This window comes from Martes martes (assembly GCF_963455335.1).
Source record: "Martes martes genome assembly, chromosome: 12".
Classification (NCBI taxonomy): Eukaryota; Metazoa; Chordata; class Mammalia; order Carnivora; family Mustelidae; genus Martes; species Martes martes.
The window spans coordinates 58793853-58820729 of record NC_137900.1 but is presented as its reverse complement, the minus strand read 5'-3'; the positions used below and the strand labels follow the sequence as shown (position 1 = coordinate 58820729).

General features: G+C 39.6%; 1 protein-coding gene across 1 annotated transcript in view; it reads right to left on the bottom strand.

Annotated features, from left to right (window-relative positions):
- Positions 1-26877, bottom strand: part of UBE2R2 (ubiquitin conjugating enzyme E2 R2) — a 107852-nt gene that overhangs the window by 6024 nt on the left and 74951 nt on the right. The window contains exon 3 of the mRNA XM_080820541.1: positions 14161-14258. Within this exon, the coding sequence (XP_080676667.1) occupies positions 14161-14258 (98 nt within the window). The remainder of the gene's footprint in view (positions 1-14160; positions 14259-26877) is intronic.

Sequence of the window (26877 nt, the reverse complement as noted above, 5' to 3'; positions counted from 1 at the left end):
ATACAACTGAAGAACTGAATTTTTACATTTAATTTTAATTAATTTACATAGCTACATGTAGTTAGTTAGTGGCTGCCGTATTGGACAACTGTTAAAATACTATATTAGAAAATATAATTTTTAAAATGGTGAATTATCAAGGTGCATGGATGTCTCGGATGGGCATCTGCCTTCAGCTCAGGTCATGGTCCCAGGATCCTGGGATCAAGCCCCACATTTTCCCTCTCCCTCTGCTGCTCCCCCTGCTTGTGCTCTCTCGTTCTGTTGAATAAATAAATAAAATCTTAAATAAAATCATGAATTATCCATTTCTATCAAAATAAATCACTTTGTTTCTAATTTATATTCAATTAGCCAACATATAGTACATCATTAGTTTCAGATGTAGAGTTCAGTAATTCATTAGCTGCATATAACACCCAGTGCTCACGAAGAACTCACTTCTAACACCATGTATTTCCACACTGAAATCCATGATACTTTCAGAAGTGATGTCAGGTACTATAGTGGACTGTGCAAATAGTTGACCAGTACATTTTCACTTCATCCCTTCCTCTGGACAGCAGGATCTTTTTGGGGGGTGTGGTATGGGGAACCCATTCTGTTGGTTCTGGTGGGGTTAATCTTCCTCTGCTATCATTGCCACACCTTCATACACATAACCTACCTAACCACAGCAGCAGATACACCACCAAGTACTGGCCAAAGGATTCCACCCATCTAGTCATGAATGGTTTTGGGGGGTATGCATGTAACCCAAGATGGGCCAATCAGAACCCTGCTAGGAACTATGATGTTCTAATCTAACAGCAGAAAGGCATTTACTTTTTATTCTTGATTAAACTGACAACTGTGAGAATAAGGAAAGTCTAGAGCAGGTAGCCATCTGTATCACCAAGTGGTTAAGACTCTGCCTAGTAACAAGGCCAATACAATGCAAGGCAGAATTGAGACTTTATTCTCTAATCAAATTCCTGATGTAATTCAGATACAAGACCATATTTAAACTTTCCCAACCAGTATATTGTGGATGAGTTATACATAAATTATTTATTGATTCCTGTAAGCAGTTGGGTAGGTGGGACCTGGGATAACCTGAGCCTCTGCAACAACTTCTAGTCAAAGCATCTCCACAGTTTATTACACTGTCACCTACAAATATAGTAATTGCAATTTTACCTATGTATCATGACTGGAAAAGGTCTGGAAGTAATGTCATACATAGTTTAAACTGTCCAGCATTTGTACCAAAATAATTTAACACAGGCATTATACCCTGTAGCAGACTGTAGACAACTCTGCAAGATAAGTATTATTAACCCTATGTTTTAAGTTAGATTTATTTTTAAAAATAATCTTTACACCCACCGTGGGGCTCCAACGCAAGACCCCAAGATCAAGAGTCGCATCCTCTTCTAAGTCAGCCAGGCAGGGCACCTGGGTGGCTCAGGGGGTTAAAGCCTCTGCCTTCAGCTCAGGTCATGATCTCAGGGTCCTGGGATCGAGCCCCGCATCGGGCTCTCTGCTCGGCGGGGAGCCTGCTTCCCTTCCTCTCTCTCTGCCTGCCTCTCTGCCTACTTGTGATCTCTGTCTGTCAAATAAATAAATAAAATCTTTAAAAAAAAAAAAAAACAAAAAAAACAACTAAGTCAGCCAGGCACCAGAAAAGAAAAAATGAACTAAGACAATACTAACAGACTATACAACACAGAACTGAATCCTGCTGCAACTATTCCAATGGTTACATTTTTTTGGTTGCCATCTTTTGTTGCTAGTTGAAGTATTTGAAAATCTTTATTCATTTATTGTATTTTTTTTTAGAAGGAAAAAAGCAGAAGGTGGAAAGGATTAACAACAGATGAAAGAAAAAGACCCAGTAACAAAACTATCAATATAACACAATGAAGAAGTCACTCATGTCTACTGAAGGGACTGGTTTCCTTCAGATCATGAACAGATGGGAAAGGGTTCAGAAAACAACTATATACATTCTTTCTTATTCTGTCTATATAAATCCGCAGTTCCACATGAACCTTTGGTTTTTAGCAGTAACATGGAGTTGCACTACTCCATTTAGACAACCTTGTAGCATTTAGACATAAATTTCTTGGATTAGCAAAACAGATTTTTGAGGACCCATCCCCAGACTCTCACTTCCCACAAAGAATAACACTATGCCCCTCTCTACTGCATGTTTGGAGGAACAGATGGGGCTGGTTGTCCAAATTAAGCAGTATAAGAGTTTAACATACCTTAAAATAAAACAGACCTAATCCAGTAACAATTTGGGATAAAAATGAGGAACAAAGGGTTCTTACATGTTTTCAATTATTGCACAATACAATTCCCAGGACCACCACCATTCCTGGATTTAGAGATATTCCAAGAAGCAAATGTGCTCCCTCCACCCCTGCTTTAAGCCAGGCAAGGGACTATGGTAGGAGTTTTCAACATAGGGAATCTAGACCAAAATAAAAAAATTCTCAGAGGAGAGAAGTACAGGCAAAAGGATAGTCAAAAGCACTCCACTTCATATAGTCTTCAATTTTTTTTTCCAGTTCATATTTCTGATCTTTTTGGTTGTCTTATAATCTTTGTTAGATTTGGCTATCCTCTTTTGCATAAAAATAAGTTTGTAGGGCTGCCTGGGTGGCTCAGTTGGTTAAGCAGCTGCCTTTGGCTAGGGTCACTATCCCAGTACTCTGGGATCGAGTCCCGCATTGGACTCCTTGCTCTGTGGGGAGCCTGCTTCTCCTCTGCCTGCCACTCCCCTTGCTGTTCTCTCTCTCTCTCTCTGTACCCCCTAACAAATAAATAAATAAAATATATATTTTTAAAAAGTTTGTAAATAGTAAAGACACCAAAAGAAAATGACCAATTAATCATATTCACACACACACACACTCACTCTCTCTCTCTCTCACACACACACACACACACACAGACACGAGGCAAAAAGCAAACTAGAAAGTTGTGAAGTTTACAGAGCTCAGACATGTTTTAAAAACATCAAAACTAAAGCAGTATTTAAGGGAGATAAGAAATCAGAATTAGGGCACCTGGGTGGCTCAGTCAGTTAAGCTTCTGCCTTTGTCTCAGGCCATGATCCCAGGATCCTGGGATGGAGCCGAGCCCTGCACTGGGCTCCCTGCTCAGTGGGGAGCCTGCTTCTCCCACTCCCTCTGCCACTCCCCCTGCTTGTACTCTCTTACTCTATCAAATAAATAAAATCTTATTAAAAAAAAAGTAGGGGTGCCTGAGTGGCTTGGTGGGTTAAGCCTCTGCCTTCGGCTCAGGTCATGATCCCAGGGTTTTGGGATCGAGCCCCGCATCGGGCTCTCTGCTCAGTGGGGAGTCTGCTTCCCCTCCTCTCTCTGCCTGCCTCTCTGCCTACCTGTGATCTCTGCCAAGTAAATAAATAAAATCCTTAAAAAAAAAAAAAAAGTAATCAAAATTAGACATCTATGACCCAATGAGTAATACTGTTATCCGTCCCTTTTCAACATACAGACAATGGTCAATAAGTTGGGTCTGCACCTGCCCGCCCCCACCCCCACTTTGTTACAGTATGCTCTACACCCAACTGTGAGGCTTGAACTGATGTGAAGATCAAGAGTCACATGCTCTACTAACTGAAGCAACCAGGTGCCCCTCCACCCCACCTCAACCCGTTTTTTAGCTACTTTGTTAGCTACTATGTTACTACAAGTACAACATTACCAGGGCGGGCATAAAACTGGCTCTAGCACAACAAATAAGACCTGGTTTATGAGTCCCCCTGGAAACTAAGCAGGCAGAGTTTGGAATTTTGCAGGATTAAAGGCTGGCATTTTTCTTCAATGTTATACAAATACCTCCAGGCAGTGTGAGGTAGAAAGGGTTCATTCTTAAAACTCTAAACTTACTTTGACTCTTAAAACATACACATACACAGGAAGAGAAAACAGAATGACTGAGTTTCTTAGGTTTTACAGGCATACCCTTAACTTGATGAAAATTGACTGTCAACTGTGAAGAAGTGAAGCTCAATGCCTGACTCTTCCACTTAACCCAGCTCCGTTTAATCTCTCATTTATGCCATTTCAAAAGATGGACCCGTAATACCCGAAGATGACCCAGTTAAAATTCAGTCCCTATTAAGTATTTCCAAAATGGGAGAGGAATTTAAAGAGGACATCATGGCAACGAAATCTGTTGTGAGAAAATGTGATAATTTTTAAAAAAATTTTATTTATTTATTTGACACACAGGTAGGCAGAAGGAGAAGGGGAAGCAGGCTCCCCGCTGAGCAGAAAGCCCGATGCGGGGCTCGATCCCAGGACCCTGAGACTATGACCTGAGCCAAAGGCAAAGGCCCAACCCTCTGAGCCACCGAGGCGCCCCGAAAATGTGATAATTTTAAAAAGATTTTTAATTTTTATTTGAGTGAGCATATGCACAAAAGGGGATGGGATGGGGGAGCAGAGGGACAGGGAGAAGCAGACTCCCTGCTGAGCAAGGAGCCTGACGCAGGACCCCAGGATCATGACCTGAGCCAAAGTCAGAAATTTAACAGGTGCCCTGAAAATATGATTGTTTAATGGGTCATATGTTACAGTTTTTCTTTATGCCTCTAAAGCATCTAACAAATTTAATACTTCATCCTGTGCAATCCTGGAGCTGCTGCTGACTGACAGATCTCTGAAAACACATGGCAGGAATGAGGGTCTCAGATTAAAATACACAGAAACAGAAAATCAGAACATTTTAAAAAGGAAATTTTTTAAATACACAGGATATGTATCCTATGCACAGAATGAAACCACCAAGTCGAGTGCAGGGGAAATTTTATATATATATATATATATCTCCCAACATATAAATATCAAGGGAGCAATTAATATCATCCTGGCCCCAAATGGGGTTTATAAGAGCCCTAAGAACAACAGCACTGTTGTCATTTCCCCTGACCTTGCCTACTTTTGTCACCCAATGCTTGGGGCAGTCCTTAGCTCCTTTCCCTTTTAGGAGGTTGTAGATTAAGATTTGTCAGGAAAACATTCTACCTTACTCCTGACAGATGCTTCTCCATGATGCAGTGGCAAAGACAGTACCATGTAACCATTTTTCAAAGGCAAGCAAACCTCCACCAAGATGACTTTCCTATTCAAGAGCCTGGAATAGGTATGGCAGATAGTTCTGGTGCCTTGGGATGGTGCCTTAGAGAAAGCAGTTGTGAACTCTTGTCTGACACCCACAAACACAAAAAGCACCCTCTAGGTTCTGGACACAGCATGGATGAAGGAAAATTTTCTTTCTTACACCAGGAAGAAGAGGCATGGTATTGTGAACATCAGGCATCTCTACCCTCCCAACTTCACTCTTTGCTAATGCCTACTTAAGACTTCCAATTCCATAAGGACCTCTCACCTGCCTAAACTTAATCCTATGCTTCTGGGGACAGTAGGACAGTGGCTCTCTTCTTCCAGAAAGTAGGCTGGCTTTCTCTACGAAGAAGAAAACTACCGAACCTTTAGTGGATACTAGTTGGCTGATGCTCTGGCTCCCTACAATTGCAGGGGTCTCTTCCCCACTTTTTCCTTTGTCTACTCTCACCACTCACTAGGTTTTGTGATATAAATTGACTTAGGTTCTTCAAGGTAACTGGGATGCTTTACTCTTCTTTGGGTTACAAAAAGTCTTCCATGTAAACGTTTTCTTTCTTTCTTTCTTTTTTTTTTTTAAAGATTATTTATTTATTTATTTGACACAGAGAGAGAGAGACAGTTAGAGAGGGAACACAAGAAGGGGGAGTGGGAAGGGGGAAGCAGGCTTCCCGCTGAACAGAGAGCCGGATGCAGGGCCCGATCCCCGGACCCCAGGATCACGACCCGAGCCAAAGGCAGATGCCCAAGGACTGAGCCACCCAGGTGCCCCCATGTAAACGTTTTCTAAATACGTTCACTGAGGTGCTGAATGAAAGACTAGTATAGGTGGTCATGAAGAAGTCTAAACACATGAATATGGGGTCACTTTCAGATAACAGTGCTATATATCAGTCAAGACCCTGCAACAGCCTGTGCTGAACCTTATTCCACCTCTGCTACTGTCCTGCTATATTCACCCTAAGCTGGATGGGGAGCACAGAACCCTTAGTTGGACAATTGCTGACTCTAGAGAGTTTTGCAGCAAAGGAGTATCAAGGAAAATGCCTAGCACCTCATATCTTGTCTCTTGGTATTTCAGTGACATAAACTAGCTTATGGGAAATATATACAATCTGCCAGCTGAAGACCCCCTGCCTCACAATAAGTAACAGAGAAACAAGAAGAAAAGAAGTATTCCACACCTACTCATGAGTTAGTGCTTTTCTGACATTTCAGAGTTCTGGGCATCATAAGGTATTCCAGGCAGGTGAGGTTCCAATAGTGAACACACAACACTCTATGTCTCCCTAGAAATTCACGAACACCAAACCCTTCATTCACTCCCAACCCCAAGATCAGCACATTGAAGGAACATCTATGATAACATGAAGCTAGAAGATAAAAAAAGGTCTGAGAAGGTAACTAAAGATTCCAGTGCATGGGTAGCTGGAAGGCTTATTTGGTAAAGCATGAGACCCTTGATCTTGGGACTGTGGGCTTCAGCCTCGTTTTGGGGGTAGAGATTAAGTAAAAGAGAGAGACAGACAGACAGACAGATCCCAATCCAAAGAGCTGTTAGTAGATCTGTGTATGAAGAGCAAAGGGGCAATCTGAAGTTAACTAGTCCTCATTATGAAGCCTCTAAACAAAAAAGCTTGTAAAAGCAGAGAAGGCAATCTCTGAGATGAAGTCTAGGAAATGCTTCTAAACTGGGGCTCAAGTGACCTGGGGGCCTACAGAGAAAAAATGATGCTGGTACCCTAAGTGCCAATTTTAGATAGGCAAATTTAGTATGAAAAGGAGTTTCCTATCCCCAAAGGACTAAATCAAATGAGAAACAGGCCTACCTTCAAAGAAAAGTGTCCAAAAGATTTTAAGCTGATACAAGGATAATATAGGTATATTTATGCAGGAGAAGTAAAGGTAAAAATCGTGAATTCCTGTGGGTAATGGCAATAGATTATCCATTAGAGGCAGCATGAAAATACAATGAAAAAAAAAGTGTTTCAGTCTTTGTATTATGAAGAAGGGGGAAGCTTGTTTTCTCAAAGGGGGACAAACCATGGTAAGCATTTGATTCAGCATTCAACCTCCAAAAACAAGAATCACTAGTACCTTAGCAGCTAACACTTCCTTTTGACTAGGATTACTACTAGCCCTGAAAAATAAGCACCAAAGGCAAACTAAAAGGACAACCCTGCATTTTTTGTTCAATTTTTCAATATATCTTCCAAAATACTTACTGCCTTTTTTTTTTTCTTAAGATTTTATTTATTTGACAGACACAGAGAGAGAGAGGGAAAAGAAGCAGGCGGAGTGGGAGAGGGAGAAGCAGGCTTCCCGCTGAGTAGGGAGCCCGATATGGGGCTCCATCCCAGGAGCCCGGGATCACAACCTGAGCCGAAGGCAGACGCTTAATGACTGAGCCACCCAGGCGCCCCATATTTACTGCCTTTAAATATACTGTCAGTTTAATTATATTTTGATAATGTGTTTCTTTCGAAAACCAGACAGTCTCTTGGAAGAGCTGAGAACTGTGGTAGCCAAACTCTTCCCACCAACAATAAATACAGCAGAATAACGTCTGTAATATCCTCAAGGAAATAAAGTATGGCCCTGAAATCTTATGCCCAAACTGCCATTTGAAGTACCATGGCAAAAAACACATATATATACACCCATACACACAAGTATTTTATCACTTTTTGTACTTTTTAAAGATTTCATTTATTTGAGAAGGCGGGGGGAGGGAAAGAGAAAGATAGAGAGAAGGAAGGAGGAGTCCAACTCAAGGGTTGATCCCAAGACCTTGAGATCATGACCTGAGCCGAAGGCAGATGTAATGACTGAGCCACCCAGGCGCCCCAAGCATATAACATTTTGAACATCTTAAGAATTCAGGGAATATAATATGGATCCAAGGAACATTTTCCTGGAGAAATTACTAATGGACAAATTCAGCCAATTAACAAATCAAAGGGAAGTAAAATAACGGACAACAGTGAATTCATTTCATAGTAGGAATAAGAAATTTTAAAAACTAGGATTATGTTACAAAACAGTACAGACTATAAATGTTATAACCCTGACAGTAAACAAATATATTTTTTAAAAGATTTATTTATTTGAGAGAGAGATCGAGCAAGTGTGCGCACAAGCAGGGGGAGAGGCCAGGGGGAAAGGGAAAGAATCTCAAGCAGACTCCTTCCTGAGCACGGTGCCCACATGGGGTTTGATCTCATGACCCTGAGCTGAAATCAAGAGTCAGATGCTCAACCAACTGAGCCACCCGAGCTCCCCAATGAACAAATATATTTTTATTTATTTTATACACACACACACACACACACACACACACACACACACACACACATATTTTTGGGGGGGGAAAGCAAGAATGTGCACGCATGTGAGTGGGATAGGGAAGGACAGAGGGAGAGCGAGAGGGAATCTTAAGTAGGCTCTACCCCCAGCGTAGAGGTCCATGTGGGGCTCAATCTCACGACCCTAAGATTGTAACTTAAGCTGAGATCAAGAGTCGGACACTCAACTGACTAAGCCACCCAGGTGCCCATATAAACAAATATTTTTAAAAGGAAGAAAAGGGGAGGACAGGATGGGAAATAGAATATGTATGCTGATTTCCTTTTCTTTCACTTAGCTCTGTCAATACAGGTTGAGGCTGAAAAATCAAGTAACTGGGTAAGTACAGGTTAAAGGTACAAGTATCAGCTATAACTGTGTGGTATAAGGGATATGAGGGATGAGGGGCACCTGGGTGGCTCAGTGGCTTAAGCCTCTGCCTTCTGCTCAGGTCATGATCTCGGGGTCTTGGGATCAAGTCCCACATCTGGCTCTCTGCTCCGCGGGGAGCCTGCTTCTCCCTCTCTGCCTGCCTCTCTGCCTACTTGTGATCTTTCTCTGTGTCCAATAAATAAATAAGTAAAATCTTTAAAAAAAAAGGGGGGGGGTGGATATGAGGGATGAAAAAGTAGAAATAAAATATCCTGTGTAAAAGAAGTGGTCTTAAATATATTCATACACCTGTGGGTATATAAACTATCAGATCAATTTCCCTTTCCAGCCTCCCTTTTCACAATTGCTCTTTACAAAAGGAATGCGTACCTTCTACACATCCCAAATATTCCTCGGGTACAGTGCCCAGAGGTAATGAAATGTAAGGTGTATAAAAGAAAAAGAAATTTACATATAAAGCCAACTGTTTTCCCTTTCTCAGAAATAATTTTGTTCAAAGTGTAGAATGGGGGCGCCTGGGTGTCTCAGTAAGTTAGGCATCTGCCTTCAGCTCAGATCATGATCCTGGGGTCTTGGGATCCGGCCCCGCATTGGGCTCCCTCTGCTTGGTGGGGGATATGTTTTTCCCTCTCCCACTCCCCCTGCTTGTGCTTCCTGTCTCACTGTATTTCTGTCAAATAAATGAATGAAGTCTTAAAAAAAAAAGTGTAGAATGATGTTTAAAGAAAGTATTTTGGTATGTGATGGAGTACAACAAATTCAGATATGTATAGATTGGGGCTGCTGGAATTACATTTTCATTAAAAGGAACTTACTAATTCCATCTCTGATTATTATTAAGAAATGCATTATCCCTGAAGGAGAATCCCATTAAAGTAAAGCATAAAGTACAGGGAATATGTGGTAATTCTGTATTTCATAGGCATTAATAAACTTATGGCAAAGTTCTATGCCTAATCTGAGAATTAGAATTCAAAAGCAAGATGACTGCCAAGATGAGGTGTATCAACACATTATTTGAATTAAAAAAGGGAGACACTTTTTTTTCTGATTTAAAAAAATATATGAACTAGATGTGTTGAAATCCAAAATATATCTATTTTCTCAATTCTAAGTATACTGTATTGAACAAGATACCTAAAGGAATGAGTAATCAGCATAATCAACACATAATCAACAGTAATTTGATATGCTTGAACAGATTCTTTGGTATTCACTTCCCAGAAAGTGAGAAGAAACGAACTTGGTAAAAACTGGTAAGAAATCCTTATGTAGGGGCACCTGGGTGGCTCAGTGGGTTAAAGCCTCTGCCTTCAGCTCAGGTCATGATCCCAGGGTCCTGGGATTGAGCCCAGCATCGCATCGGGCTCTCTGCTCAGCCGGGAGCCTGCTTCCCTTCCTCTCTTTCTGCCTGCCTCTCTGCCTACTTGTGATCTTTGTCCAAAAAAAAAAAAAAAAAAAAAAAGCAGAGTTCCTGAGTTACTAGCTTTTCAGATCATTAAAAATGACTAACAAAGGGGCACCTGGGTGGGTCAGTCAGTTGAGTATCTGATTCTTAGTTTCAGCTCAGGTCATGATCTCAGGGTTGTGAGATCCAGCCCTGCTTTGGGCCCCACACTGGGCATGGGGACTGCTTAAGATTCTCTCTCCCCCGGGGATGCCTGGGTGACTCAGTCGGTTAAGTGTCTGTTTTGGGCTCAGGTCATGATCCCATGGTTCTGGGACTGAGTCCCACACTGGAATCCTTGCTCAGCAGGGAGCCTGCTTCTCCCTCTCCCTGCCACTTTCCCTGCTTGTGCACATGTTCTCTCACTCTCTGACAAATAAATAAATAAAATCTTTAAAAAAAAAATTCTCTCTCCTTCCCCTTTTAAAAAAGAGACTAACAAAATGACTGAATAAACAACATATATATACACAAACATATATACACATTTAGGTATTGATTTTAATCTCTCCTGTGCAGAAGAATTTAAATAATTTATACAGATATCTCAGCCTCATGGAAGTGTAATTCCCATTCCTTATGTGTGGGCTGCACCTATGACTTCCTTTCTTCGAAAGAGTACAGAATGGAAGGGGTAAAAACAAGGAACTTTACATGGGAGAAACCTAAAATCTGAGTCCCAACTAGGTGATGAATGTTAACATCAACAGTGGTAAGTCATGTTGATATTTTGTACCCTTAATACAAGGTGATGACAATATATTTTACCTCCATGGTCTGTTTCTCTGCCCAGTACTCATCACCCTACTCTAACAACCAGGAAAACACTGGAAAAATCCCAATTGGGGGACATTTTTACAATACCTGATCAGTACTCCTCAAAACTGTCAAGGTCATCAAAAACAAGGAAAGTCAGACTGTTATAGTTGCCTAAGGAGTCAATCATGCATGGAATTCTAAAGAACTATCTGTACTAACTTCACAATTTTCAAAAATCTAAAACCGTTCTGGGGCGCCTGGGTGGCTCAGTGGGTTAAAGCCTCTGCCTTCAGCTCAGGTCATGATCCCAGGGTCTTGGGATCGAGCCCCCGCATCGGGCTCTCTGCTCAGCAGGGAGCCTGCTTCCTCCTCTCTCTGCCTGCCTCTCTGCCTACTTGTGATCTCTGTCAAATAAATAAATAAAATCTTAAAAAAAAAATCTAAAACGGTTCTAAAATTTAGAATTCATTTAAAGGGAAAACATCAATAACAAAACCATAATGAGATACCATGTCCCCCCACTAGGATGGTTATAACAACACAGATAGTAACAATTGTTAACGAAGATGTGCAAAAACAAATTCTCAAACACTGTTGGTAGGCATGTACTATTTAGTGCAGCCATGTTGGAAAACAGTTTGGCAATTCCTCAAAAAGTTAAACAGTGAGTTATCATATGACCCAGCAATTCTATTCCTAGGTATATACCCAAGGGAATAAAAAACGTATATATGCAAAAAACTTGTACATAATGTTTATAGCAGCATGATTCATAATAGCCAAAAAATGGAAACAACCCAAAGGTCCACTGAATGAAGAATGGATAAACCAAGGGTGGTATAAGCATTCAATGGAATTATTATTCAGCCAAAAAAAAGGTATGAAGTACTGATTAATGCTATAACAAAGATGAACCTTGAAAAAATTCTAAGTTAAAGAAGCCAATCACAAAATACTACATCTGGAATGACTCTACTCCTACAAAATATCCAAACAGGTAAATTTCTAGAGACAGAAGGTAGACTGGTGTTTTCCTAGGGTTGCAGGTAGAAGGGTGGAGGTGGAAGTTGAGGGATAATGGGAGTATAAATGCTAAGAGGTATGAGTTTCTTTAGAGGTGATAAAAATGTTCATGGGGCACCTCAGTGGCTGAGTCAGCTTGGTGTCTGACTCTTGATCTCAGCTCAGGTTTTGATTCTGGGTCGTGAGTTCAAGCCCTGCACTGGGCTCCACACTGGGCACAGAGCCTACTTTAAAAAAAAAAAGCTCTAAAATTGATTGTGGGGATACTTGTACAGCTTTACTTAAAGAACAGTGAATTGTACACATAAGATGGGAGATTGTTGGGTATGGGAATTATATCACAATAAAATGTTTTTTTAAAAAAGACAATAGATCACTATGATTTTTGCAAATAATTCAGAAGGAATTAAGAGGATTTAGTTTCACTGCCATATAAAATGTTACTCCATTATCAAATGTAAATATGGTCTCTTAATCATTGCATCTAATATGTATATTTATGTTATGTATGTAAGTCCTCACATATATGTATACATATATACATATGTATATAGATGCACATATTCTTGGGTGTGTATATTAGTATATATAATGTATATTCATACATTATGTATACACATGAAATTGCAGCTGTATTTCTGACTCAATCTAACAATGTAGTAATTATTCATGGCTACATGATCTAACTGAAAACAAATGTCTATCTACCAGATTTAAAATGTACTTCTAATAATTATTAATAATAATGTAAAAAGTAAAAGAATATTGAAAGCATAATTGATGTACTGTTTTTAATCAACTATATAATAAACTAATTCAATAGAGTAATCAGTTTTGTCTTGTCACAGCAATTAAAGTACAGATTTTTCTTTCAGAAAAATATTACAGGATAAATAAAATATACAAGGCTATCAAACATAAAAATTTCAAGTATTAAGATAAAACTCAGTAGGGACAGTAAAATGGAAATTCAAATGCAAGCAGAAAAAAGGTATTTTTTCACTACTTATATTTGAGATGTTTTAAAAAACTGTACCTAAAAAACAGAACACCAAAATCTGCACCTAAAAACATACAACAGTGGGAGCACCTGGCTGGCTCAGTCAGTAGAGCATGCAACTTTTTTTTTTTTTCTTTTCAGTGTTCTAGAATTCATTGTTTATGCACCACACCCAGTGCTCCATGCAACATGTGCCCTCCATAATACCTGCCACCAGGCTCACCCAACCTCCCACCAGCCTCCCCTCCCAAAACCCTTGGTTTGTTTCTCAGAGTGCAAGCATGCAATTCTTTATCTTGGAGCTGTAAATTCAAGCCCCATTGTTAGGTGTAGAGATTACTCAAAAAAAAAAAAAAAAAAAGCTACAAAAACATGCCACAGTGTAGTTTTTCAAAAAATTTTTAAGAGTTAGGTAACCCACTCCTAAACATATAGAACACTACTCTAAACAAACAAATGGTTAAATAACCATCCATTTATACAGACAGTTCAACAGATCAATTAACAGATGAATAATCTTAATACTGCACTATATGTTAACTAATTAGAATTTAAATACAAATTTGAAAAAAAATAGATGGATAATGAAAGGGAATCAAAAGAAATAAATAAGCCCTTAAAATCATTAAGAAACATATAAAACAAACAAAATAACAACAGATAATGGAAGCTCTTTTAAACACAGTGAGTATATAAAGTCAGTTGATTTTGTAAAGACTTAAATTTTTCTGCAAAATGTATTAAGAATCCTGGATTAAGAAAACAACCAATTCAAACATGGACATCATGAGATCCAAAGATGCAGGATGGAACTTAAGATAATGTAACAGGAAGAATTTAGACTAAGATGCACATAAAGAAATGAGTAACAAATGCAATTACTGCTCTGTAAGTATGACTCTTAAAAATGATGCATATGTGTTACTTAAAGCTCAAGCAGAAGACAAAACAACCATGTACAAAAAGGAGTCTTTTGTACTTGTTATAAAGATAATATCCAATCTTAAGAACCACTGAAAAACCAGATTATTCCTTATGTAACCCCTTACCTGACATTCTGAGTAGGATTCCACCTTTCAGAGGGCAGTTCTCCACTCTGTGGGTCATCTACAGGCGGATGAAGAATTGAAATGCATACATCTCCATTCTATGAGACACAAACATTAGATTTAGTAAATACACAAAAATACAATATAAAAAGGGACATCAGTTCTGCTGAAGTTTCTTTCATTCCTAGAAAATCTGCCTTCTCATCATTAGGGGAGAAAACAATTCTGCTTTTTCTTCATGTTTGCAATCAATGCTGAAGAATCTTTTTTAAAGATTTAATATATTTATTTGTGTGTGTGTGAGAGAGAGAGAGCGAGGGAGTGTGTGCTAGAGAGAAAAGGGGAGAGAGAGAGAATCCAAAGCAGACTCTGCCCTGATCCCAGAGCCCAATGAGGAGCTCAATCCCAGGACCATGCGATTATGTTCTGAACCAAAACCAAGAAGAGTCAATCGCTCAATCAACTTAGCCACACAGGCACCCCAACGCTGAAGAATTATTAAACCTTTTTTTTATATTATGGGGGCGTCTGGGTGGCTCAGTCAAGTGGCTGCCTTCAAGTTCAGGTCATGATCCCAGGATCCTGGGATGGAGCCCCACATCGGGCTCCCTGCTCAGTGGGAAGCCTGCTTCTCCCTCTCCCACTGCTTGTGTTCCCTCTCTAACTTTGTCTCTCTCTGTCAAATAAATAAAATCTTTTTAAAAATCTTTTTGAAAACTCTTTTGTATTATAAATATTAGTTCTGACCAATCTGTAAGATGTATTTCTTAAAAAAGAAGCAGTATGTTTATAGCACCATCCTTCTAAGAAAAACTCATTTAAAATTGAGAGGGGCGCATGGGTGGCTCAGTCGGTGGAGTGTCTGACTCTTGATTTTGGCTCAGGTCATAATCTTGGGGTTGTGGAATCAAACCTCACATTGGGCTCTGCGTTCTGCGGGGAGTCTGCTTCTCTCCCTCTCCCTTTGACCTTCATCCCCCATGCCCGACCACTCACGCTCACGTGCTTGTGCTCTCTAAAATAAATATATCTATAAAAAAATAGACATGTATATTAACTGAGATTCAAGAGTCTTGAGGAGCAACCAAGTATCTTTATTTTCAGACACATCTGAATCTAAAGTACATAAAAAGAAACAACCCCTCCCAAAATTTGACCTTGCTTAAAATCTGTCTAGAGAGATGCTATAACCATCTTTAACATCCATGGTTTCAATAAGTATGGTTTATAGAAACTGAAAATATGCCTCCCAATAAATTTTAATTCCCCCAGGATATGTATAAAACTCACTACTTTTTTGGGTAAGATTTTATTTATTTATTTGAGAGAGAGAGCATGCAAATGAGCATGAGCAGGGAAAGGAACTGGAGGAGAGGGAAAAGCAGATTTCCTGCTGAAGCAGGGAGCCTGACAAGGGGCTTGATCCCAGGACCCTGGGATCATGACCTGAGCTGAAGGCAGATGCGTAACTGACCTAGCCACCCAGGCGCCCTTTGGTTCATAAATTTAAATTATAGGACCTAATCCACATGTACATTTAGTTTAAGTCAAATACATATGGATTGCTTACCATATGCATCACAGATTGTTATTCAATAGAAAAAAGACTAAGATATTGTCACCAATCATAGCCTAAAATGAAAGATTCAAAATTCTAGGGGCACCTGGGTGGCTCAGTGGTTAAAAGCCTCTGCCTTCGGCTCAGGTCATGATCCCAGGGTCCTGGGATCAAGCCCCGCATCGGGCTCTCTGCTCCGAGCCTGCTTCCTCCTGTTTCTCTGCCTGCCTCTCTGCCTACTTGGGATCTCTGTCTGTCCAATAAATTAAAAAAAAAAAAAAAAAAATCCTAACATTCAAAATTCTAAATAGAGATATAACTAAAATATAAAAATCTTACATATACACAACCCAAATTTAGATATACACACAAAATGCACAACCATATCAAGATAACAGAACATTTTTAAAAGGAGAATAAAATTTTTAATAAAATACCAAATACTAAATTCTAAAACTTATTAGATGCTATGAGGAAGGTTAAAAAAAAAAGCACAAGAGAAACAAGGAGAAACTTAGGATGTATTTGGATAGAGGACACCTGGCACATGCTGTGAAGACAAACTAAAGGTTTAGTGTTTGAGAAAGCTTTGAGATGGGTCTTGAATAGTAATTATAATTTTAACAACCTAAAAAGGGAATTTAGACATGAGTTAGCCCAGAGAAATAAACCAACATTACAGGGGCGCCTGGGTGGCTCAGTGGGTTAAGCTTCTGCCTTCGGCTTGGATCATGATCTCAGGGTCCTGGACTGAGCCCCACATCGGCTCTCTGCTCAGCGGGAAGCCTTCTTCCCCTCCTCTCTCTGCCTGCCTCTCTGCCTACTGTGATTTCTCGTCAAATAAATAAATAAAATCTTAAAAAACAAACCAACATTATAAACAGAATATGCTACGGTAGTTGTATTTGTTTTGCATTGCTACTGTAACAAATCACCACACACTTAGTAGTTAAAACAGCAATTTATTGTTTTACACTTCTGTAGGTCAAAATCTGACACTATTCTCACAAGGCTAGTTCAGTGTGTCAGCAGCAATGTACTCCTTTCTGAAGTCTCTAAGAAAAAATCTCTTTCCTTGTCCTTTCTAAGCTTCTAAAGGCCACCCACACGCCTTTGCTCTTGGTCTTCCTTCCTCTAATCTTCAAGCAAGCAATGTTGCATTTCTCTGGGCCTTTCTCCCATAATCACATCTCTCACTCTCATTTCCTGCCTACCTCTTCCACTTGAAAGTTACAGTGGGCCCACCTGGGTAATCCAGAATAATCTCTTTATTTTAAGGTCAGCTAATGATTAGCAACTTTAATTTTTCTTTAACATATAAGCTAACATAACACAGGTTCCAGGGATTGGGATGTGGACTCTTCTGAAGGACCATTATTCTACCTACCACAATGGTAAAGAACCCACCTGTAATGAAAAATAGATTATATATAAAAATTAGACCAGAAAAATATGTTACTTTGTTCTGAGTTTATACCTATATACATAAAAATTTCTGAGCAGTGGAATGACATACGCAAATTTGTACTCAGAAACGACTTATTAAAAGATGGACATCTCAATTGATACAAAGCATTTGACAAAATGCAAAACTTTTTCATAATAAAAACACTAAAAAAATTATAAATAGAAGGAAAGTATCTCAACATTGTAACAGAATTTAAAAAGAAACAACTCAGGGGTGCCTGGGTGGCTCAGTGGGTTAAAGCCTCTGCCTTCAGCTCAGGTCACGATCCCAGAGTCCTGGGATCAAGCCCCGCATCCGGCTCTCTGCTTAGCAGGGAGCCTGCTTCCTTCCCTCTCTCTGCCTACTTGTGATCTCTGTCTGTCAAATAAATAAATAAAAATCTTAAAAAACAAAACAAAACAAAACAAACCTCACAGCTAGCATTACACTAAATGGTGAAATCTTTCCTCCTAAGATCAAGAATAGGAAAAGGATAATCATTTTTACCACTGCTATTTAACACTGCCCTGAAAGTTTTAGCCAGAGCACTAAACAAGAAAAAGCAATAAAAGGCACACAAACTGGAAAGGAAGAAATAGAATTATTTCAAAAATGACAAAATTTCAAAGAACTCATAAGATAGCTACTAAAGCTAATAAAGAAATTCAGCGAAGTTGTAAGATATAAGATCAAAACTCAAAAATCAGATTTACTTCTCTATACCAGCAATAATCTAAACAGGATAACGTAAAAAGGATACTGCGAAAACAATTCCATTTACAATGGCATCTAAAAGGATAAAATACTGAGGAATAAATCTAACCAAGGAGGTGAAAGATTCGTACACAGAGAACTATTAAAACACAGCTCGGGGTGCCTGGGTGGCTCAGTGGGTTAAAGCCTCTGCCTTCAGCTCAGGTCATGATCCCAGGGTCCTGGGATCGAGCCCCACATCGGGCTCACTGCTCAGTGGGGAGCCTGCTTCCTCCTCTCTCTCTGCCTGCCTCTCTACCTGCTTGTGATCTCTGCCTGTCAAATAAATAAATAAAATCTTAAAAAAAAAAAAAACACAGCTCAAAGAAATGAAAGACCTAAGCAAACAGAAAAATATCCCCAATTTGATCTATAGATTAAATGAAATCTTCATCAAAATCCTAGCTTCCTGGGGCAACTGGGTGGCTTAGTGGGTTAAGCCTCTGCCTTCAGCTCAGGTCATGATCTCAGGGTCCTGGGATCAAGCCCCGACTCGGACTCTCTGCTCAGCAGGGAGCAGGGAGCCTGCTCCCCACCTTCTCTCTCTGCCTGCCTCTCTGCCTACTGTGATCTCTGTCTGTCAAATAAATAAAATCTTTAAAAACAAACAAATCCTAACTGTCCTTTTTCCAGAAATTGAAAAACTGATTCTAAAATTTATACAGATATTTAAGGGACCCACAAAAGCAAAAACAATCTTAAAAAAGAAGAGTAAATGGGGTACCTGGGTGGCTCAGTTAGTTAAGAGTTCTGCCTTCGGCTCAGGTCATGATCCCAGGGTCCTGGGATGGGGCCCTGAATGGGGCTCCCTGCCCAGCTGGGAGCCTGCTTCTCCCTTTCCTCCCCATTCATACTCTCTCTGTCACTACCTCTATCTCAAATAAATAAATTTTTAGAATCTAAAAAATAATAATAATAATAATAAGAGTATAGGGACACGTGGGTGGCTCAGCTGTTTAAGCATCTGATCTCAGGGTCCTGTTATCAAGACCCACATCGGGCTCTACATCAGTGTGGAGTCTGTCTGTCCCTCTGCCTCTCCCCCTGCTCATGCATGCTCTCCCTCTCTCTCAAATAAATAAGATGTTTTTAAAAAAAGAGTAAAGGGGCACCTGGGTGGCTCAGTCGTTGAGAGTCTCCCTTCAGCTCAGGTCATGATCCCAGGGTCCTGGGATCCAGTCCCACATTGGGCTCCCTATTCTGTGGGAAACCTGCTTCTCCTCCAACTCCCCCTGCTTGTGTTCCCTCTCTTGCTGTGTCTCTCTCTGTCAAATAAATAAAATCTTTATTTTTTTATTTTTTTATTTTTTTATTTTTTAAATAAATAAAATCTTTAAAAAATAAATAAATAAAATAAAAATTTAAAAATTTAAAAAAGAGTAAAGTTGGAGAACTCACACTTCCTGATTCCAAAACTTAGTATAAAGCTAAAGTCAACAAGACAGTTTAGGACTGGCTTAATAATAGACCTATAGACCGGGGCGCCTGGGTGGCTCAGTGGGTTAAAGCCTCTGCCTTCGGCTCAGGTCATGATCCCAGGGTCCTGGGATCGAGCCCCGCATTGGGCTCTCTGCTCAGTGGGGAGCCTGCTTCCTCCTCTCTCTCTGCTTGCCTTTCTGCCTACTTGTGATCTCTGTCTGTCAAATAAATAAATAAAATTAAAAAAAAAATAGACCTATAGACCAAAAGACTAGAACTAAGAGTCACCAAATAAATCCATACATCTACGGTGAAATGATTTTTGATAAGGATCCTACGTCCATTCTATGGGGAAATAAGTCTCTTCAACAAATGATGCTAGGATAACTGAAATTCCAAAAACAAAGGAGTGAAGTTGGATTCATACCTTATACCACGCACAAAATTAACTCAAAATGGAGCAAAGATCTAAGAGCTAAAATCATAAAACTCTTTCAAGATTTATTTTTATTATTTTATTTGAGAGAAAGAGAGAGAGAATGAGAAGGGAGAGGTCAGAGGGAGAAGCAGACTCCCAGCCAAGCAGAGAGCTTGATGTGGAACTCGATCCCAGGGCTCCAGGACCATGACCTGAGCCAAAGGCAGTAGCCTGACCAACTGAGCCAACCAGGCGCCCCATAAGACTCTTTAAAACAAAAAACAAAACAAACAAACAAAAAAAACCGGGGGTGCCTGGCTGGCTGAGTTGGTTAAGCAACCACCTCTTGATTTCAGCTCAGGTTATCATCTCAGGGTTATGAAATCCATTCTGGCTTTGGGCTTCTGCTGGGCTTGGAGCCTGCATAAGATTCTCTCTCTCTTCCTCTCCTTCTGTCCCTGTCCTCTCCCTTTCTAAAGCCAAAACAAAACATAGGGGTAAATCTTCATGACCTTCAATATGGCAATGTATTCTTAGATATGACACCAAAAGCATGAGCAACAAAGATAAACCAGACTTCATCAAAATGAAAAGCTTTTATGCAAAGGACATTATCAATAAAATGATTTTTAAAAGCCCTACAGATTTGAAGGAAATATCTCCAAGTCATGTATCTGGTAAGGGTTTAATATCCTTCATTAGACAGAACTCCTGCAACTCAAAGACAAAAAGATAAACCAGCCAATTGAAAAATGGGCAAAGGACTTGAACAAACATTATTAGTCAGTAGGGAAATGCAAATCAAAACAACAATAAGAAATCACTTGGGGTGCCTGGGTGGCTCAGTGGGTTAAAGCCTATGCCTTCAGCTCAGGTCATGATCCCAGGGTCCTGGGATCGAGCCCCGCATCGGGTTCTCTGCTTAGCAGGGAGCCTGCTTCCCCCCGCCCCCGCCTGCCACTCTGCCTACTTGTGATCTCTATCTGATAAATAAATAAAATCTTTAAAAAAAAAAAAAAGAAATCACTTAACATCAACTTGTGATGGTTAGAATGAAAACAAAAATGACAAAATAAGCATTAGTGAGGATGTGGAGAAACAGGAGCCCTCATACATTGTTGGTGGGAATATGAAATGGTTCATTTGCTGCAGAACCATCTGGTCGTTCCTCTAAAAGTAAAACACACAATTACCCATTTGATCTTGTAATTCCATTCCTAGGTATATAAGTGAAAGAACTGAAAAAAGTACTTAAGCAAGACATCTATACACATGGTCACAGCAGCATTATTCACATATCCAAAAGGTGGAGAAGGTCCAAATGTCCATCAATAGATGGATGGATATATGGATATCATCCAGCCATAAGGATAAATGAAGAACTGGGGCCCATGCATGGCTCAGTCAAGTAGCCAACTTGTGGTTTCAACTCAGGTCATTATCCAAAAGCCCTGAGACTGAGCCCTGCATCTGGCTCTGCGCTTAGTGTGGAGTCAGCTCCAGATACTCTCTCCTTCTCCTCCAGGTTGTACATTCACCTTCTCTCTCAAATAAAATCTTTTTTTAAAAAAATGAAGTACTGATACACAATACAACATGGAGGAACTTCCAAAACATTAGCCTAAGTGAAAGCCAGAGACAAAAGGTCCATATTGTATGATTCTCTTTTTAAGAAATATCCAGAATACATAAACACACAGAGATAGAAAGTTGGGGGCATGGCTGTCAGAGACTAGGACTAGGGTGAAATGGGAATGGGGGAAAACTGTGTTACAGGTAAGGTATTATGCAGGAGTGATGGAAATACTTTACAAACAGAGGTGACAACTGAACAACACTGGGACCACATATTAAATGTCACTGAATTGTGTTTACTTTAAATGGTTCATTTTATATATGTGAATTTTACCTCAATAATTACTATTATTTATTACAATTATTATTTTTAAAGTAAGGGGAAGTTCTGGGTCTCCATAAATGATGCATTTTTAAGATTTTAATTTATTTATTTGAGAGAAAGCATGCACACAAGTAGGGAGCGGTGGGGGGCAGAGGAAGCAGACTCCCTGCTGAGCAGGACTCTGAGATCATGACCTAAGTCAAAAGCAGACGTTTAGCGGATTAGAGCCACCCAGGTGCCTCCAAACAGTTCTAAATGTAAAATTAAGGCTATCTAGCTTAGGCCCCCTCCAAATCTAATTAAACTGAAATCTCCAGTATTCTTTATTTTTAACAACTTCTCCCCAGGATTCCGATTTGCAGCCAAACTTGGGCATAGCACTGCCGAGGGAAATCTTTTCCCTGTACCTTAAATTTAGAGAGAATGGATAAGATCTGCAAATCCATGAATATAACTACATAAATGTATATTAAATCCTGCTTGTCAAAGACTAATTACAAACCAGAGCCCAGCTCTACAAAAGGACAAATCTGATGGCTTAAATATTATGATGTTCTCAATAATGGCTAATGTACCTATACTTAAATCCTTCAAGTTTGTATACCCTCACAGAGTAAACTAGTGTCCTTATTTTTTAAAAGAAAAACTGTAAGGAAAAGTGAAAAATCTAACTAAAACATAACAAACTCAAACTTTTAATAATGTATATTATTAAATCGCATTTGCTAGGTAAAATCTGAACACCCAATCAGAATCAAAATCATCTGGTTTCTGGTGACTTTCTTCACCTTACTCCTTTGTTCATATAAACCAAGATGAAAGTCACACAGAGATTTTGACAGTTCTACAGGAACATTCCACGAACTTTTCCCTAATGACTTAAGACTAAAGAATATTTTACAAGTCAAGCAATGAGTTGTTTTAATGATGGAAACAAAAAATATACATTTTTTACTGGGTACAAAAGTTAGGTCAATTTATCTTAGTAGTTAAAGCAAACAAAATACAGGTTACCAACTTCTGATCAGCACATAAGAAAGCATTCATATTCACTTGAAGAGTCTTTTTTTTTTTTTCTTAAAGATTTTATTTATTTATTTGACAGAGATCACAAGTGGGGGGAGAGGCAGGCAGAGAAAGGTGGGGAAGTAGGCTCCCTGCTGAGCAGAGAGCCTGATGCGGGGCTCCATCCCAGGACCCTGAGATTATGACCTAAGCCAAAGGCAGAGGCTTAAACCACTGAGCCACCCAGGCGCCCCTCATCCGAAGAATCTTTAAATGAATTCAAAGAGAAATGTTTTGTTCAGGTCCATTTTTAAAGACCACTGACCAAAAGTATGTAAATTTTTTAATGTTCATCAAATGCACACTTTTAAATTTAAAAGATTTTATTTATTTGAGAGAGAAAGAGAGAGAGAGAGGGAAGGAGGGAGGGAGAATGAATGTGGGGGATAGGGTCAGAGAGAGAAACAGACTCACCACCAAGCAGGGAGCCTGACGCGGGACTCAATCCGGGGACTCCAGAATCATGACCTGAGCCAAAGGCAGTTGCTCAACCAACTGACCCACCCAGGTTCCCATCAAATGCACACTTTAAAATTTGATAATAAATACTGATAACATTTTCACAACACTCAGCATCTTTATGTGGATTAAGTTCAAGCATGTTTCTGATGATTTACCAACACAATACAGAAACAGAATTTGTCTTCTCTCTACAGAGGAACAGAGAGCAGCTATAGACAAGTAATAAATGTTTTAACTTCCCCATTCCACACTTTACTCCACATAAAGTCTGTAGTTTACTTAACAGTATTGTACCAAAGTTAATTTCTCAGTTTTGATGAATGTACTATTCTTGCATAAGATGTTAACATTAGAGAAACCTGAGTAGAAGTTATATGAAAACTTTCTGTACTATTCTGCAAACTCTTTTAAGTCTAAAATTATTTTTAAGGAGTGGATTTATTTTTAATTTTTTAGAAGACCATGTGTGTGTGCGTGTGCGTGTGTTTAATTTTACTTGACAGAGAGAGAGAGAGCCAGAGAGCACAAGCAAGGGGAGGGGCAGAGGGAGAAGAAGCAGGCTTCCACTGAGCAGGGAGCCAAACTTGGGGCTCTATCCCAGGACCCTGGGATCATGACCTGAGCTGAAGGCAGAGGCTTAACCCACTGAGCCACCCGGGCACCCCAAAAGTGGGTTTAAACTTCACATCTTTAGTATATTTATAGCACTTAGACATTGAAATGAGAGCATTTTAATAAAAATTATAAATGTTTGGGGCACCTGGATGGCTTGGTGGGTTAAAGCCTCTGCCTTCGGCTCAGGTCATGATCCCAGGGTCCTGGGATAGAGCCCCAAGTTTGGCTCCCTGCTCAGTGGAAGCCTGCTTCTTCTCCCTCTGCCCGGGATTGAGCCCCGTATCGGGCTCTCTGCTCAGGAGGGAGCCTGCTTCCCGCCCCCCTCTGCCTGCTTCTCTGCCTACTTGTGATCTCTGTCTGACAAATAAATAAATAAAATTTTTTAGAAAAATTATAAATGTTTTAGAATTTTAAAATTGTATATTTAAATTTTATATGAAATAAGTTCAAGAATAATGAACTTAAGGGACGCCTGGGTGGCTCAGTTGGTTAAGCAGCTGCCTTCGGCTCAGGTCATGATCCCAGCGTCCTGGGATGGAGTCCCACATCGGGCTCCTTGCTCGGCGGGGAGCCTGCTTCTCCCTCTGCCTCTGCCTGCCACTCTGTCTACTTGTGCTCACTCTCGCTCCTCTCTCTCTCTGACAAATTAAAAAAAAAAAAAAAAAGAATAATGAACTTAAGCAGTTTATCCTAGCATTAAAAAATCATCAGAGAATATAATATGATAACTTTATTTGTAATTGATTCTAATATGACTTCTTTGGTTTCATTACTTGATTCCTGGGAGGAGTAACAAAGTAAATTCTCAGAGAAACCACAGAAAAACCATAGCTCTATTAGATAATTCCACCAAAAGAAGAAAAGAATAATTTAATCAAAGAGAAAGAAATGTACATTAAATGAGCATAGGAGATGAAGCAGAACTAGGTGAAGTATCATTTGTTGCATTATCTAACAATTTTACTGAGTGTTATCAAATAAGAAGGGAGTAAGCCCTTATTTTAAAGCACCCTGCTATCTAAAGGATTCAAATTAATTTCCTAATTATCTCGCTGTGAATATAGTGGTGTACACAGAACACAGAAAGACCATATGTGGATGGGAAGGGAGGAATGGGTGGAAAAGATAGGTAACCGGGATGGTTAAACTTATGTGTCAACATGACTCGGCTAAGGGATGCTCAGATAGCTGGTAAACTTCCAGATGTGAAGATGTTCCCAGAAAAAAATTAATATTTCTATCCGTAGACTAAGTAAAGAATATCCACCATAATGGGAACAGATATCCTACTGGGGAAAGCATCATCCAGTCCATGAGGGCCTGAATAGACCAAAAATGCAAAGGACAAATTAAACTGAGCTGGAACACTGGAACTCTGGGTTTTGGGGCCTTGGTACTCTAGGATTGCCACCAGCAGCTTCCTAGTTTCCAGGCCTTTGGATTCAGTCTAAATTATACCTCCAGCTTTCCTAGTTTTACAGCTTGTAGGGATTGTGCAATTTCTCAGACTTGATAACCATGTGAGCCAACCTTTATAATAAACCTCCTCTAGTATTTATTTCTATGTATGCTCTAGGTTCTGTTTCTCTGGAGAACCCTAATACAGTATTACTACTGCTTTTACCTGGTCTTTTCTGAATAATAATTAAAATATAATTTATGATTACAGGGCGCCTGGGTGGCTCAGTTGGTAAAGGAACTGTCTTCGGCTTAGGTCATAATCCCTGAGTTCCAGGACTGAGTTCTGCATCAGGCTCCCAGCTCCCTGGGGAGTGTGTTTTTCTCTCTGACCTTCTCTCCTCTCATGCTCTCTCTTTCTCAAATAAATAAATAAATAAAATCTTTTAAAAAATAATTTGTGATTACAGCTTTATTGTAGAGGACTCTTGACATATTCAGTTCTTTCAATTTCTGAAAAGCTGATAATGGCATACCATCCAACTAAATTATTACAAAGATCATAAACTATGTGTAATTAGGCCCATTCACTACTACAAAGCCTTAATTTTATTATTCCAAAAAGTTATGGTTCTGTAGACTTGGCAAAAACACTTATACGAGATACCAGAGAGCTAGCTCACTCTCTACTCAAGCCTTGGTGAGGACACAGAGATAAGCCACAAGAGTCTTCAGAAACCAACCATGCTGGTACCCTGATGTTCGAGTTCTAGTTTCCCAATCTGTGAAAAAATAAATTTCTTCTGTTTAAGCCATCCCCTGTATGCTACTGTTATGGCAGCCCAAGATAACACAACATGTCTTGGGAACAGCCTATTAAAAAAAGCAGAATCTAATTGTAATCATTATTAAAACAATAATATTTAAAAATACTATATCCTAAAGATAATCAAATACTGTGTTTTCTATTCAATTTTGCAGTGAACCTAAAACTACTCTAAAAAAACAGTATATTCTAGGGGCGCCTGAGTGGCTCAGTTGGTTAGGTAATTGCCTTTGGCTCTTGATGCTGGAGTCCCAGGATGGAATATGGCATCAGGCTCCCTGCTTAGCAGGGAGTCGGCTTCTCCCTCTGACCCTCTCCGTTCTCAGGCTCTCTTTCTTTCTCATTCTCTCTCTCAAATAAAAAAAATTTTTAATTAAAAAAATAAAATACCAGTATATTCTTAAAAAATTTTTTTAAGATTTTAGTTATTTATTTGACAGAGAGAGAGAAAGAGCACAAGGAGGTGGAGCAGCAGGCAAAGGGAGAGGGAGAAGCCCAATATGGGGCTCGATCCCAGGATCTAGAGATCATGGATCATGATAAGCCAAAGGCAGATGCCCAACCATATGAGCCACCCAGGCATGCCCCCCCAATTTTTTAAATAAATGATAAAGAACAGGAAGATTATGAGTTGCCATAGCTGTAAAGTTCATAGTGAATTACAGTATGTATAAAAACCTCTTTTTAATACATGGTCCATGAGGCAAGTGGCGTTTGTTGGCTGTCTACATTGAAAATGCAATTACCTATAACCAGGAAACTATTTTTGAGCTCACTCAACATATTACAAAGTGGACAGGAGTAGAATGATTGATGACAAATTTATATTAAATTTCTTTTGTTCTCCAAGTTCCCC